The sequence below is a fragment of the Cryptomeria japonica genome, chromosome 5 (assembly GCF_030272615.1).
Source record: "Cryptomeria japonica chromosome 5, Sugi_1.0, whole genome shotgun sequence".
NCBI classification, from domain to species: Eukaryota; Viridiplantae; Streptophyta; class Pinopsida; order Cupressales; family Cupressaceae; genus Cryptomeria; species Cryptomeria japonica.
The window spans coordinates 929,134,831-929,150,083 of NC_081409.1; the positions used below are offsets into that span (position 1 = coordinate 929,134,831).

A 15,253-nucleotide genomic window follows, 5' to 3' on the forward strand; every position below is an offset into this window, starting at 1 on the left:
ACCACAACTTCATACATGAGGGATATATTCTTAAAAGATGATTGAAGACTGAATAATTTGAAGGCTTCAACGTTATTATTGTTGATGGTTTCACCATATCATGCACTCAATTAGTTCGACAACAGAAGATGACTTTGAGTGATTATGAGTTATGTGATGTTTTTTATGTGGTAGGAATTGGAGAAATTGATATTGTCTTGGGTGATGGCTGCATTCTATTGGAGGTTACTATACAAACCACCAAACCATGGACTTCAAATTTCATTCCAATGGGAAAGAGATTTTGCTGAAGGGTTTATCAAATGGAGCTCCCAGAGTGGTTTCAACCAAAAGGATGGAAATGACTTTCTAAAGGGGAAAAGTAGCATGGGCATAAACAATCTTAATCCATACTACAAGTTCTTCTAAGAAGCAAGGTAAAAATCATTTTGAAATTCAGTCAATTCTTGATAAGCATAGTTTTGTTTTTAATGATTTACCTCTAGGATTACCCCTCTATAGGGGATTTGAGCATGTAATTGAACTAGAATAGAGTGCCAAACTTGTTATCACAACTCCTTATTGTCATCCAAGGGGTTATAAGGAGGAAATAAATAAGAGTATCAAAGAGTTGCTTGACATGGGTCTCATTAAGCCAAGCTCTAGCCCATTTGCTTCATATGTAGTTCTTGTAAAGAAGAAGGATGGGACAATGAGAATGTGCATATATTATAGATCATTAAACAAGAAAACCATCAAGAATAGATATCCCATTTCGAGGATAAACATACTCATCGATTAGTTACATGGAGTCGTATATTTTTTGAAGATTGATCTAAGATCAGGGTATCACCAAATCCACATGAAAAAGGAGGATGTGGAGAAGATTGCCTTCAAATGTCACTATGGACATTTTGAATTTATTGTCATGTCATTTGGCCTCACAAATTCTCCAACAACATTCCAATCTTGCACGAATAAGGTATTCAATAAACATCTCAAGAAATTTGTCTTGGTGTTCTGTAATGATATTTTAATATATAGTAAAACATGGAGAGAGCACTTAGAACATCTAGATATTGTTTTGGAAATTTTGGAGCAACAATATTTCTATGCTAAGTTGTCCAAATGCAAGTTTGGTTTGAATGAGATTATATATTTGGGACATGTCATAAGTTCTGAGGGAGTGGAGGTTGACCAACAAAAAATTCAAGCAATACTGAATTGGCCACCACCAACCAATCTTACTCAATTGAGAGGGTTCTTTGGGTTGTGTAGATATTGCAAAAGCTTTGTCAAAGGATTTTTTTTGTTGAATGTAATGCATCTAGAGAAGGTTTAGGGGCTATCCCAACTCAAAAGGGGCATCCAATAGCTTCTGAGAGCAAAAAATTGAGTAGACTAGATAAAGGATACTCTTTTTATGACAAAGAAATGTTAGCAATCATGCATGCACTTGACAAGTTCAGGCAATATTTGGTATGTGGAAAGTTTGTGGTTAAAACAAATCATAATAGTCTCAAGTTTTTTTTTGAACCAAAGAGTTTTGAATGACCATCAATAAAATTTGGTAAGAAAATTACAAGCTTATGATTTTGAGATTAAGTATATGAAAGGGAAGAAAAATGCAGTTGTTGATGCTCTTTCTAGGAAGCCTACTCTATGTTCTCTATCCTCTATTTCTACTAATTGGAAGGTCTCTATCCTTACAGAGTATGGTAAGGATTATTTTTCTTATAATATCTTGGATGAGCTTGTAGAGGATGACAGGTATGGAGTTGTGGATGGGTTGATCTATTACAAGAACAGGGTATTTTTGGTACCAGGATCCAAGGTTAAAGAGATGATATTGAGAGCTTTCCATGATACCCCCTTGGCTGGTCATCAAGGGTATTTAAAAACCTATAGGCAGATCCGACAAAGATTTGTTTGTAAAGGGATAAAAGAGGATGTCCTCAAACATATCACAAAGTGTATGGCTTGCCAATAAAATAACAATGAGCAAATTTTTCCAGCAAGATTACTACAACCTCTTCCCATTCCTGAACAAAAGTGGGAGATAATATACATGGAATTTATCACTGGGTTGCCTAAGGCTCAAGGTAAATATTGTATATATTTTGTGGTAGATAGGCTGACTAAGTATGCACATTTCTTTCCTATCACATCTGATTATAAGGCATCCCAAGTAGCAAAATTATTCTTCAAAGAGATTTTCAGATTGCATGGCTTACCCAAGAATACTGTTAGTGATAGAGATAGCACGTTTCTTAGTTCTGTTTGGAAATAACTCTTCCATTTGAAACGTACTAAATTCACATCTAGCACGAGCTATCATCCTCAAACTGATGGAGAAACATAAATAGTTAGCAAATGGATAGAGGGATACTTGAGGAACTATGTTTCAAATCAACAGAGTGCTTGGGTTAAGTGGTTGCATCTTGGAGAGTACTACTACAATACCTCCCATCATATGTCTATTGGTATGCCTCATTTATGAGCTCTTTATGGATATGATGCACTTTCCTTTGTTGATCTATTATTTCTAGATAGCAAAGCACCTACAACAAGTGACTTTGTCAAACAAAGTCAAGAAGTATACTCAAAGATAATTTGCATCATGCTTAAAATCAATAAAAGATTTATGCTAACAAGAAGAGAACAAAGATATTTTTTGCAGTTGTGGACTTGGTTTTTGTTTGATTACAACCATATAAGAAAATAACCTTGAAGAGAAATGGGGCAAAAAAAATTAGGCCAAGGTATTATGGGCCCTACAAAATTACCAAGAAGGTGGAGAAGGTAGCCTATGAATTGGAGCTTCCACCAAAAAATAAAATACATAATAGTTTCCATGTTTCTTGCCTTAAGAAGGTTGTGGGACAACAAGTAGTAGTTTCATCAGATCTACCACCTTTATATGTTGAAGGAAAATTGATTTTGGTTCTAGAAGAGGTGCTAGAATAAGGGAAACGAAGCTAAGGAATAGAGTCATAACAGAGCATTTGGTCAAATAGAAAGGTTTGCCCATTGAAGATGCAACTTGGGAAGGGCCGGAGAGTCTTGATCATCCAAATCTCCATTGCTTGAGGACAAACAATCTTTGGGAGGGAGGACTTGTCATGTCCCCTTTTCAAAAATAAAACATACTATTTATAGTAGGTGAATTTGTCAAAAATTAGTAAGTCAAGTCCTACAAACAATTTGGGAAATAATTTTCTAAATGGAGAAATAATCAAATCAGATTTTAATGTCAAATTATTAAATTGTATTTTAAATTAATTGGATCCAAAATTGGCAAGGGGTTTTGGTGAATCTCAAAATAGCAGTTTTTAGTCTTCTTGAGTTCAAATGAAGAAGCTGGATAAAATGACAAATTCTATTCAAGTGGTGGAAGTGGAGATGCATTTTTGGAAAGGAAGATACAAATTTTGAAATGCAATATTCCCTCCTCATTTGCGTGGTGATTTTGGTGTCCAAAAGTGCTTTTTGAATATTATGTTTTTTATACTGATTTGGACTCGTTTTGTATTCATTCTATCTTATCATTTTTAATAGGGTTTTGTTTTTCTTCTTCAAAGGCTAAGAAACCATTGAAGGAGTGATCTTCCAAGATGATAAACCAGGGGGATAGAGGCTTGCAAGTAGTGTGTTTACAAGTCTCTAGTAATAATCACATTCAAGGGTTGCAGTTGTGCTTCAAAGAGACTTTTATGTGTGTTATTTTGGTATGGGTTGCAATAGTTAGTGTGTTGTAGTTTCTTAGTCCATTTTCAGATTTGTATTGCTGGTAATAACAACATATATCATTATTCTTGGTAGTTGTTAGACATTTATTATTATGCTTCTTTCTATTGTGGGAAAGTGTGAGGAGTTTGGAGAGTATTTTGGATATTATAGTGGATTTGTGAAGCTTTGAGCTCCATTTATGGAGTCTACTTTGTAATGCTTCATGGAAAATTTGTAGATTGTCATAAACATATATTTGCATACTATTATAATGCCAATTTTTTTGCAGAATCTTCTTCTTATGTTTTTATGAGGGTTTTAAATGTTTCAGTTCATCGGTGCAATTTTCAACGTATAATGCCAAAATTTCTGCAGAATATTCTTCTTATGTTTTTATGAGGGTTCTAAGTGTTTATAAGTTCATTGGTGCAATTTCTGACATACTTGATTTCACCGTTTGGGTGCAAATCGTAAATCTAAGTCGGGTTATTAGAATTTTGTAAATTTGATATAAAATTGTAGCAACAGTTTTTACAATGACAGCCTATCTTCAAATATTTTCAAAAGCATAAACTCTAGCTCCTAGTGACATACATTATGATTCATCATTAGAGTTGGTCCAGTTTTGGCACTAAAGATAGCTCCATTTACCATACTATTCGCAACATCTTTTATATTTTTTCCACCATATCTAAATAGGTTGAGAAATATTGGGAGGCTGATGATTTGATAGATTAGCTTGTTCGTGCAACAGACTCCTTTTGTGTGTTTTCTTGCAAGTAATGTGATCTCCTATAATGTGATGCTTGGCATGTATTTTTGTTTGTTAAGCTCTCTTTGGTTGATCCTTGATTGCTCCATTGGCACAAGGATACAAAGGGACTGACCTTGTCATACCTTGTCATAAAGTTCCTCTATTTGTATCTCACATCTTTTATATGTTGTATAGATGTTATGTTGTAAATGTTCTTTTGTCATAAATGCGTCTTTGTGTTGTCTATTTGGGATGATGCAAAGTGTTGAGATTTTTTGGTATTTTCCATGTTGACCCAAAAATATTTTTTGTTCATCTTGTGTGCTCTTCTACCATTGTGCTTGTATTTGCACTTGGAGGATGAGGTCAATTCTAAACAATCATACTTGATATACATGATTTATTAAATACACATATTGACCCTAGATAGTTCCAGATCCCTTACATGTGCTCTTTCATGTCTTGTAATCACGACTCTTGATTTTTCTATTGTTTTGATGTGCTTGTCTTTTAGATGCATGTATGCTACCTTAAGTAAATTACTCCTGGTAAGACATACACAATCACTTTCATGTGGGTGGACATACACTCTGTTATTGTTAGAATTTGTGGACACACCACGAGTTTGGTTTGTACACTTTGATCACACACCATGATGTGCTTGGTGCCACCGCAACATCCATTTTGTAGTCTCATATCAATTCTTTTCTTAGTGCACACTACACCACCCATTTTGTAGTTGCATTTTTTATATTATCTAGCAAATACTTTCTTTGTTCTTACATGTTCCATGTATATGCGTAACCTATGCTAACCATGTAGCTACTTTATCTTGATATTTTAGACTGATAAGACATAAGACATGGGGGCTTGATGTTGTCTTGTTTCTTTAATGTCTCGGTGAAAGTATTTTATACTATTCTATACATTACTGAGAGTATGAGTATAAAGTCATACTCCCACTAAAGTGGGGCCAAATTTAGTGTCATAAATTATATCCTTATACAATTTCACACTCATTTTGGGCTCACTTTGGTGGTTGTGACTTATGCCCTTGATTCATGAATGATTGTGCTCATTCCATTCCCAACTTTGGAAGCTCAACATAAATTCATGCTCACTAACCTTTTCCCAACTCTAATAGTTAGGACTATGGTTCCTAGCGCCATAAAAATCCTAAACTATGACACCTAGCACTGTGGTCTGGTTAATTTATGCCCAAATTGAATCTCTAATGGTCGAAAAAATGTGGAGTGGGAAAGTGCTCCCTGATGTTGGCCTTCTTCATAATTTAAACCCAAAAAGGTGTAAGTTGTATATAAATACAACTCTCTCCCTCATTTGAACTATTAATCTAATTAATTTTGCATTTCAAAATCCAATTGGGCATTCTAATCAAGAATCTTAAAGGGAATAATTGAGGAGAAATATGAAGTCAAGCATTCAAGCATCAAAATTCCACAATCACAATCAATTTATGTGTTCATCCATGAGTGAGGCATGCATTAACTCCTATAAAGCAACATCAAGCTTTGTGTGAGGCTTCAAGGCAGGGGGTTTCACATCAAGGCATCATTTGCCAATTCAATAATTTCCTTAAGGTTTGTAGCCTCTACCCTACCATGGCAAGACCTCTTTCTCATCCATCATACCAGTAGTGGATGTTAATCCCTACTTGACATTTGACTTAGGAAAAATCCTATACAACATAACATTTCTCCATCTTTTCTATGTGCAAGTTACATATCTAAAATTCAAAAGCTACAAGATTGTACACATTAGATTGAGGCACACAATTCTAGATTTTGAACAAGTGAAAACCCTAGGACTATCCCAAATTGCACTTGTGATTAACACTTATTGACCAAATTTTGGAGAGAGTGGTCTACAAGGCATTCTAATATAGAATCTAAAGTTTCAATTGATAAAAACACCTCCATGTCTAGGATGCCTAGAACACTTGACCAACATTTTTAGGCTCAGATTTTAGTGATAGGTTCCTTTCTATACCGTATTTCTAGATTTGTACTTTTGTGATGGCTTTCTATTTTTTTTTTTTTTTCTGTTTATGCAAAATCTTGTCAATTCCTTAGAATTTTACCTAGTTCTTGCATCTTCAATTTAATCATATATAATCATATCCAATCACATCTCAAAAAGGGAATCATCACTTACAGTGATCAACTCTCCTATTGGACTAAATTTGAGTCTTATTGGTTGTTCCCCAATGAAAATTATTGGAAATGGTTCCTAGTTTGCACTTCTAGGCTAGGGAACTCCATTTCCCAACATTTCAAGACTATAAACTAGTAAGTATTCCATTTTTTGTTGGTACTAAGTAGATTTTTAACAAGTTTCCTAATTTTGATGATGATATTGAAGAGATGTCTAATGTACCTTATAATAGTTTCATTGTTAGTTTAATGTATGCAATGACTTGTACTAGACTAGATATACCCCAAGCAGTGGGAGTTTTGAGCAAGTTTATGTATAACCTACGTAAAGAGCATTATCTAATTTTTTAAAAAGGGTATTTAGGTAATTGCAATGTACTTTTTATTATTGTTTGGTTTATCATGGTATTGATGATGTGGTTAAGTCATTGGACATATGGGGTTTTGTTGATGCAGTTTGGGCAGGTGACTTGGTTAGTCGGAGGTGTTTGCTTTTTTGGAGGTGCAATTAGTTGGATAAGTAAAAAATAGCCTATAGTTGTGTATTCAACCATTGAAGTAGTGTATATGGATGCTACACATGCCTATAAGGAGGTGGTATGATTACAAAGACCTGGTAATGGTATTGTTTTTTATTGCAAGATAGTGATGATTGGATGCGATAGTCAAACTACCATGTTTGGCTAACAATCCTATGTATCATGCTCGTACTAAGAATGTTGATGTTTAGTATCACTTTGTGCGAGAGATGGTTGAGAATGGATAGGTATTGATTGAAAAGGTTCACTTTGATAATATTGCAGATTCTCTTACAAAGCTAGTAACCATAGATAAGTTCTCTTGGTACAAAAAGGCCATGGCCATTGATCCAAATACTTTAATTTTGTGTTTAGGTATCTCTGTTGGGTGATTTACAATGAATGATGTCAAGTGAAGGAATATTAATATTTAGGTGAAATCAAACTTGTAAATCCATTATCTATTCCGTAATGTTATTTATAATTTACCCATAAGAGGTGAGACCATTTAATAAACTGTGGTGAAAGAACTCATCTAAAGACAAAGTTACAATTAGTTTTTGTCTTCTAGGAAAAGCACAAAATAGCTAGGCATCCCCTTTGGAATCTCCTAGCTTGAGGTACATGGACGATTGTAAGGAGATGTAAGTGCATGTATGATGATTATTACAATCATCGCGAGTCTCTACAACAACGTTTATGACAAAATATTGCTATCTTGGCCCATAGGTGCCCAAACTGGCTAGATGCCATATGATAGTTGTAAGAAACATTTGTAAGAGTTTATTTTAAGAGGTGGGTGTAGGAAAAGACAAAGTTACAATTAGTTTTTGTCTTCTAAGAAAAGCACAAAATAACTAGGCATCCCCTTTGGAATCTCCTAGCTTGAGGTGCATGGATGGTTGTAAGGAGATGTAAGTGCATGTATGATGATTATTACAATTATCACGAGTCTCTACAACAATGTTTATGTTAGAATCAATGACAGTCCCAAAGACAATGAGAGGGGGGGGGGGGGGGGGGTTAAATCAGTGTCTAACCGGTTAACAAAATATTTAAACTTATTAAGAACTTTGTATCCCAAAACAATGTACCAGTAAATAAGAATTAATGCAACAAATAAGAATAACAGAGACAACATAGAGAACACACCATAACACAAGATATTTAACAAGGAAACCCAGTGTGGGAAAAACCTCGATGGGATTTGTGACCCACAACATTCACTCAGTGGCCAATGAATAAATATTACTTACAATGAGGGGCCTGCACATGCAGGAAGGCTAGCAGCCCAGAGCTCACTGCTCAATTACAAAATAGAAGTCTCACTGACTTACAAAATGGATTATCAAAATCCAATACAATATATTGCTTCAGATCATTATCAACTATGCCAGGTTCAGTATCGATTTAAGCTCAGTCTATAACCAAAACCTTCGTTGTCAACTATATCACCTAATACAAAATTGTCTTATACTTCTTATCTATCTTCTACCTCGCATATCAAAATGACCTATAAGATCTCATACATATATGAGTCTTTTACAATATGCCATGTTGACTTTTACAAGAGATAATTACATTATAAAACAATAAACAAAAGTGTATTCCATGTCGGCTTGAGTGCCAGTATGCATTGTTGTCGCTACCAGTGAAGTGCTTGCCGGTGTATGTAGAAGTCTATTGCCGGCGTCGGTAACTGTTGGTGGGCTGCCAAATGATTGCCAGTTGGTTGCCAGTTGGTTGCCATCAATGACAACATCAACTATTCTCATAAGAGTGTAGAATGCCAACAATTTATGACAAAATATTGCTATCTTGGCCCATAGGTGCCCAAACTGGCTAGATGCCATATGATAGCTGTAAGAAGCATTTGTAAGAGTTTATTTTAAGAGTTTATTTTAAGAGGTGGTTTTACTTCCTATTGTTTAGTGATACCATAGTGGTATTCACTCCCTATATTTTATATAAAGTGAGGCCTTAAGCTAGTGTTTTCTATCAAGTTTTGTTCAACTATGTGTTTTAAAAATTTAAGTTGTGTTTGAACTCCTAGGGAATCCTTAGCTTGCTTAATCCTCATCATATATTAAATTCTAAATAACATTGATAAGTTTATTTATTATTTAATTCAAAAAGAGGTTTCAAAAGATGTTCAAATTAGTCAATAATCATACTTGAAAATGAGGTTCAATTAGTTGAAGTTTATGAAAAGAAGTATTGTATTTATTTTGTATTTAAAGGAATGAAATTATCCCGGTAGACACCTAAAATTGTTCTAGCCTAATTAAATAGATATTTTATTTATTTAATTATTTTATCCTGAACCTTCTATTAATTAAATAAGATTTTATTTATTTAATTAATTCATTTATCCTTTTCTAGCCTTTCCCTATTTAAATAAATATTTTTATTTATTTAAATTATCCTTTCCCTAAATTAAATAAATATTATATTTATTTAATTATTCCCACTTCTTCTATTAATTAAACGATCTTTATTTATTTATTTAATTCATTATCTTTTTCCTTCCATGACACTTGTGGTTTATCTCTTCATTTTATCCTTAACTACGCCCTTCATATTTTATTATTTCCTCTATCTACCCTTTAATCCTAGTTGACCATTTATCCTTTCACTTCTTAATCCTATCTCTTCATTTCCTAAGGTGTCTTCTATATAAGAGGATTCCTTCATTGTTTTATAACCCTACCTAAGCTAACAAACAAGCAAATCAACCTTCATGTGATCAAGCAATCAAGCGTCTACACAACCACAATCCATTATTTGTTGAACTCTTGTGCATAATACAAAATTTAAGAGCAACCATATCAAAACAAAATCAATGGAGATATGAAACAATGGAGATCAAACCCTACTTAGCATGTGAATGGTATAATCTTTCATGTATTTTTTATGTTTTGTATGTTTTAGATTATTCATTGGTGTGTGATGGATTCTTAATTGTAGAACTAGGGTTTTATGTGGTTGGATCTTTGTTGGTTTTACAATAGTTTTATTATTCCATTTTCACCACAAACAATTCTTTTCAATACTTTCTTCATATTGAGTATTAAAAATTTCCATTTTTATATGAGTTCAAAACAATTCATCTATCATATAAAATTTTGTTATTAATGTTGTTAATATTTTTTACTTTTAAGAAATATTGTAATCAATTATTGACCTTTATATGATTTAAACTTTAATTTCAAAAACAAAATTCCTTGCATTTATTCATCATATTGAATTTTTTTTAGACTGTAAGAATTGGGTATAGCACCCCCTATAAATTGCAGTGCATTTGGTAAACTTTTTAACGTGATTAGTGATACTGGCGTGACACATCCTTTGGTATCATGTGGGCTGGGGGGAGATCAGACCTAGTGACCCCATCCTTTACCACATGAAGCTTTCACCAATCGATCCATGCTCCTAACCCTCATCATATTAAAATTTAATTTCTTTCAAATGTTACATTTTTTATGCTTATTGCACATTTCTTAGATGTTTCTTTGTTATTCGTAGTGATATTTTATTATGCTCATTTCAAATTTAGGGGTCACAATAGATTTTGTTAATGGTATAGTAGTCAAAAAGGCATTATATACAAAAGTGAGAGCGTCTGTCTAATTAGCCACTCTTCATTGTGGTCAAGTTTGAATATTACATACGTCTACCTTAGGATTTTCAGGAATAATAGTTGATACTACTTATTTTGATTACTCATGAAAGGAGTCATATATTTAACAAGTTATATAAGGGGAAAATGACACATCAAGAGATGTACCCCTTATATAACTCCTAAATATATGATTGCATAGTCACTTCCCTAGCTCCCACCTGAGATAGTATGCCTTGAGAATCTATAAAACCTAGGGAACAATGCTAGAGAGAGTAACAATCAACATCAACATCAAAAACACAATTCGTCAAGACCTAACATTTGTTGAGACACAATTCATTATGACCTAACATTCATTATCTTCTTATAAATACAATATAATATTAAATTTTACATATCACTAACTTTCAACTACAAAAATACACATACATATACAATAGCACATATATCATCTCTTTTAAAAAGCAAACAAAAGATTATCCACGTACCATATCAATCTCAAATCTTTTAAACCCTTCCCTTCATAATATTTAAAGATTGTACATGAAACTATATTTTTATTTATTTATTTATATGTGTGAATAAAAACATATAAAAACATGTCCATGTCGGTGATAGATGGCATCCCATGGAGGGTTTGGAACATTAGACTTACAATTATACTCTCTTGGTCAACCACCTTCCTATCTTTTCACGGAAGAAACTCGAAAAAACGGGTAGTTATATATTCTTCTCCCCTTGTTCTATATTACGTCACTTTGCTGACTAAACGACTTTAAATTAGTTATATGCTTTTCCAGTCTTAACATACACAGCCTACCTAATCTATCTTATCTTATCTTTTTCTTTTTTTTAAATTTTAAATTGTAGTGTTCTATATCTTATAATTATATTACTGGAAGAAGAAGAAATAAATTTTAATGAAGTTCAGGAGATCAATAGTTTAAAAAATCAAGAGTCTATCTTTAATATTTTAAGTTTCATTTATGTTTGCATTTTTTTCGGATCTTAATCAAAAAATCTACTGTTCTATGAAGTCTCGTTTTTTCAAATAATTCATTTAAACTACCCATCTTCTTTTAAAAAAATAAAATTATTTAAATTAGAGCTTGTGATGCCCAACAATGATAGGTGGTAGTGTCTTATAAGAATATTAGTGAATAAATGAAGGAATTAATTTAAATGATGTTTATCAGATTAGCATTCTAAGAGATCAAGAGTCCATCCTTAATAATTTTCAAGTTCTATTCGATGTTGGCTCTTCTATTATGCATCTTGACCACGAAACCAGCTATTTTATGAAGCAATGTCAATTCAAATAGATCATTTAGATCACCAACTTCAAATTATCTTCATATCGAAACGAATATCCGCATATGCCACACATTATGATGAAGTGCCATTTAGTTTCAACCTCACCATTGCTTCAAAAAATACAAATTCTTTCTTCCCTCGAACTACTCTTATGTGATACTCCTTTGCTACTACTCTTTATCCCACAAACTCCATTCTGACTTTGGCCATTACTAAAAGAATTACAAATTTTTTAACCACAAACTATTAATTTGAATGATGTTTAGCGATGATCATTGTCTAGCTTCAATTGATCTTCTTTGTGAGATTATCCTGGACCGAAGTCAACAGTTTAAAAGATCAAGAGTCACACATCTTTAATATGTTAAGTTCCATTCGATGTTGATTCTTTTTTATGAATCTTGATCAAGAAATCAACTGTTTTGTGAAGCCTTGTCTCTTCAAATAACTTATTTAACTCGTTTAGACTACCCACCTTTAAATTATTTTCTTATAGAATATGTATATCCTCATATGCCACAATTTCATTTGATGAAGTGTCATTCATTGCTTCAGAAAATAAAAAATTCTTTCTTTGCACAAACTATTCTTACGCTCTTTTGCTACTACTCTTAATCTCACAAACTCCATTCTAACTTTGATAAAATGAAGATCCTTCAATCTTTTATTCTATACCAAAGAAATTTAACCTGACGATTCAATTTCAACCACCCATTATTAAAAAATTACAATTTGTTAAAATTACAAACTATTATTTTAAAGGATGTTTAGTGATGATCACTGTGCAGCTTCAAATTGATCTTCTTTGTGAGATTCTCCTGGACCAAAATTCTCAAGTAGCGTAACGGCTCTGAAAGAATCTAGAGATGCTTTACACTGCTTAAAATCGACGCTACTTTTTGAAAATTGAGTACCTGATCTGAATTGGCTTGCACGTTAGCTTTCCCAAATTTCTTCTCCGCGTCCTCACAGCATCTTCTCCTTTTCTGCTCACTACCATGGAAATCGATTATAAAAAATCCTTACCCACAAACTGTCAAGCACCGAAAGCAGTTTTCTATGTACAAAATCTGCTCCATAGTCGTTTCTGACTCACTGTTGACTGTGTTAAATCTTTGTTTATTTCCTCCCAAATCCACCTGTGAATTTCTGCCTGGTTTTCAAGCTTGGAGCCTCTCAATTCAAATATTCCCTGCTCATTATTTAATTCTGTTGGTATCTTTTAAATCCTGTAATCCATGAGCACCAGTCGAGTGTGACCATTTCTCATAGTGAAATCAGACCTGTGATCTCTGTCAAATGGTGGGAAGTGCAGTGGGAGTGAAGAAATTGTGGAAATCTCTGCGCACTTCTGTGGGTGCCAGTGGGAGATTGATCAAACAGAAGCTGAGAAAGAAAAAGGGGCCTGTTGACGAGCGATTTGATCACTATAACTTCTCTGACGATGATGAAGGGGATGGAAAATTGGGGAAAAAATTGAGGAGCTGGAAATTAAAAGCCATGGGGTGTATTGTTGGGGATTCTGTGATCGAATCCGGGAAAGATCACTTTGTGTATGTCACTGATCTTTACTCCTCTGTTCCGCCCCCTGTTCCGATGGATTCTGAGGATACTGAGAAGATCAAAGCAGGGCTAAATGACGGCGCTAGTGGCAGTTCTCCGGCAGAAGACAGAATATCTGTGAGCTCTGATGAGCAGAAATTGAAGGCTGAAGCATCTGAGGCTTCGAATTCCAAGATGAAGAAGAAGAGCGTTTGGTGGGCAGAGTTGGAAAAAGGAACAGAGGAGGAAGTAGATGGTCATGCAGACGAATTTATTTCCAAATTTTATGATGATATCAGATTGCAGAGACAGAATTCGTTTGTGGAGTATCGGGAGATGCTGGAGCGCGGAACTACTTCTAGTTAGCAGAGACTGAGTCTGATTCCCCTGTTTATATGTAAATGTGCTGTTTTTTTTTGCGGATTTATGTTGTATTCATGTGAAGATGGATTTGTTGGCTTGGGCTTTTGTGAGTTCTGAGCAGCAAATTAATGATCTGTTGTCTTGGATGTACTGTAACTGTGAGAAGATTTTCTCTTTTTTTTCTTCCGTTTCTGGAACCCCCTTGTCTACGGAGATATTAGATCAGAGATTAATGGTCTGTTTTATTGTTGTTGTATGGAGAAATCTTGAATTTTGATTCCGGATTTCGGCGCTCTGTTCAAGTTGTAGATGGCCAATTTGGTATCTTGAAAACCGTTTACTGTAAAAAAATTTAAATAGCTTGTTACTTTGTGTCCATGGCGTCCACTGGTGTGTTATGTTTCTTTATTTTGAAGCTTTCATTTATTTTGTGAATCACAATTAATAAATGGATTTTATTGATCATTTCATATGAATCAGTTAAACAAATCAAAGCTTAGAATGCATTATTGAAATCTGGTACGGCTTTTCAATTACACATGTTTGCAATTAAAAGAAAATATGGTGTATAGGAAAATTGAGATCTATGGCTTATAGCGAAAGGAAGTTTGGGATCCTCCTCCTCCCCCTCTTTACTGCATTAGTCATCTAGTGATTTTGTAATTGTTTCTTTGTTTTGTGTTCTAAGTCTCACTTCTTATGAATTCTAAGAATGTGATTTTATATCCATCCACTTTTTATTTATATGTATAATATTATGATATTGATATCATGATTCAATTGTTTAGTTTTTGAGTCAAACTCATTGATCCATGTTTCATGAGAAGCGGTTCTCAAGAACTCATCTCCCATAGAATGAATGATACACTTATCACTTATTGCATATAGGCTATTATCATAGGGGTGAAGCATTGGGCGTTTGTGAGAGATCACCCATCATAATACTACTCCAACTCACTCCAATCTACAAGTCAATTAAAAAATTGTGGAGTTATGTAATCTTTACATGGATATAGGTGGAATGCACACATTCATGTGTAAATACACTAGAATGTACAAGTGGTGTAATCTTGGATTGAAAGTTAGCATGTCTTTTCAAACTAAACTTTATTTTTCTTTTTCATGGGTTTTGGAATTAGTTTTAATCTTTATCTAATTAGGTTAAAGTTGTAGCATGAAATTGAATTTATGTTGATTTTGATGTATGAATCAATCTTAGTTTTTTTATTTTATTTGGAATTTACAACTTGATTGAAGC

At 33.6% G+C, this 15,253-nt stretch overlaps 1 protein-coding gene across 1 annotated transcript; it reads left to right on the forward strand.

Annotated features, from left to right (window-relative positions):
• The first annotated feature begins 12,956 nt into the window (after window positions 1-12,956).
• Window positions 12,957-14,369, forward strand: LOC131037415 (uncharacterized). Its single transcript, XM_057969561.2, has one exon. It carries the CDS (start codon window positions 13,390-13,392, stop codon window positions 13,996-13,998), a length of 609 nt encoding a protein of 202 aa, XP_057825544.2. The 5' UTR covers window positions 12,957-13,389; the 3' UTR covers window positions 13,999-14,369.
• Window positions 14,370-15,253: the final 884 nt, after the last annotated feature.

What these genes read in the sequence shown, in the direction of transcription:
- LOC131037415 (XM_057969561.2), top strand. Translation starts at nt 13,390, where the DNA reads ATGGTGGGAAGTGCAGTGGGAGTGAAGAAATTGTGGAAATCTCTGCGC.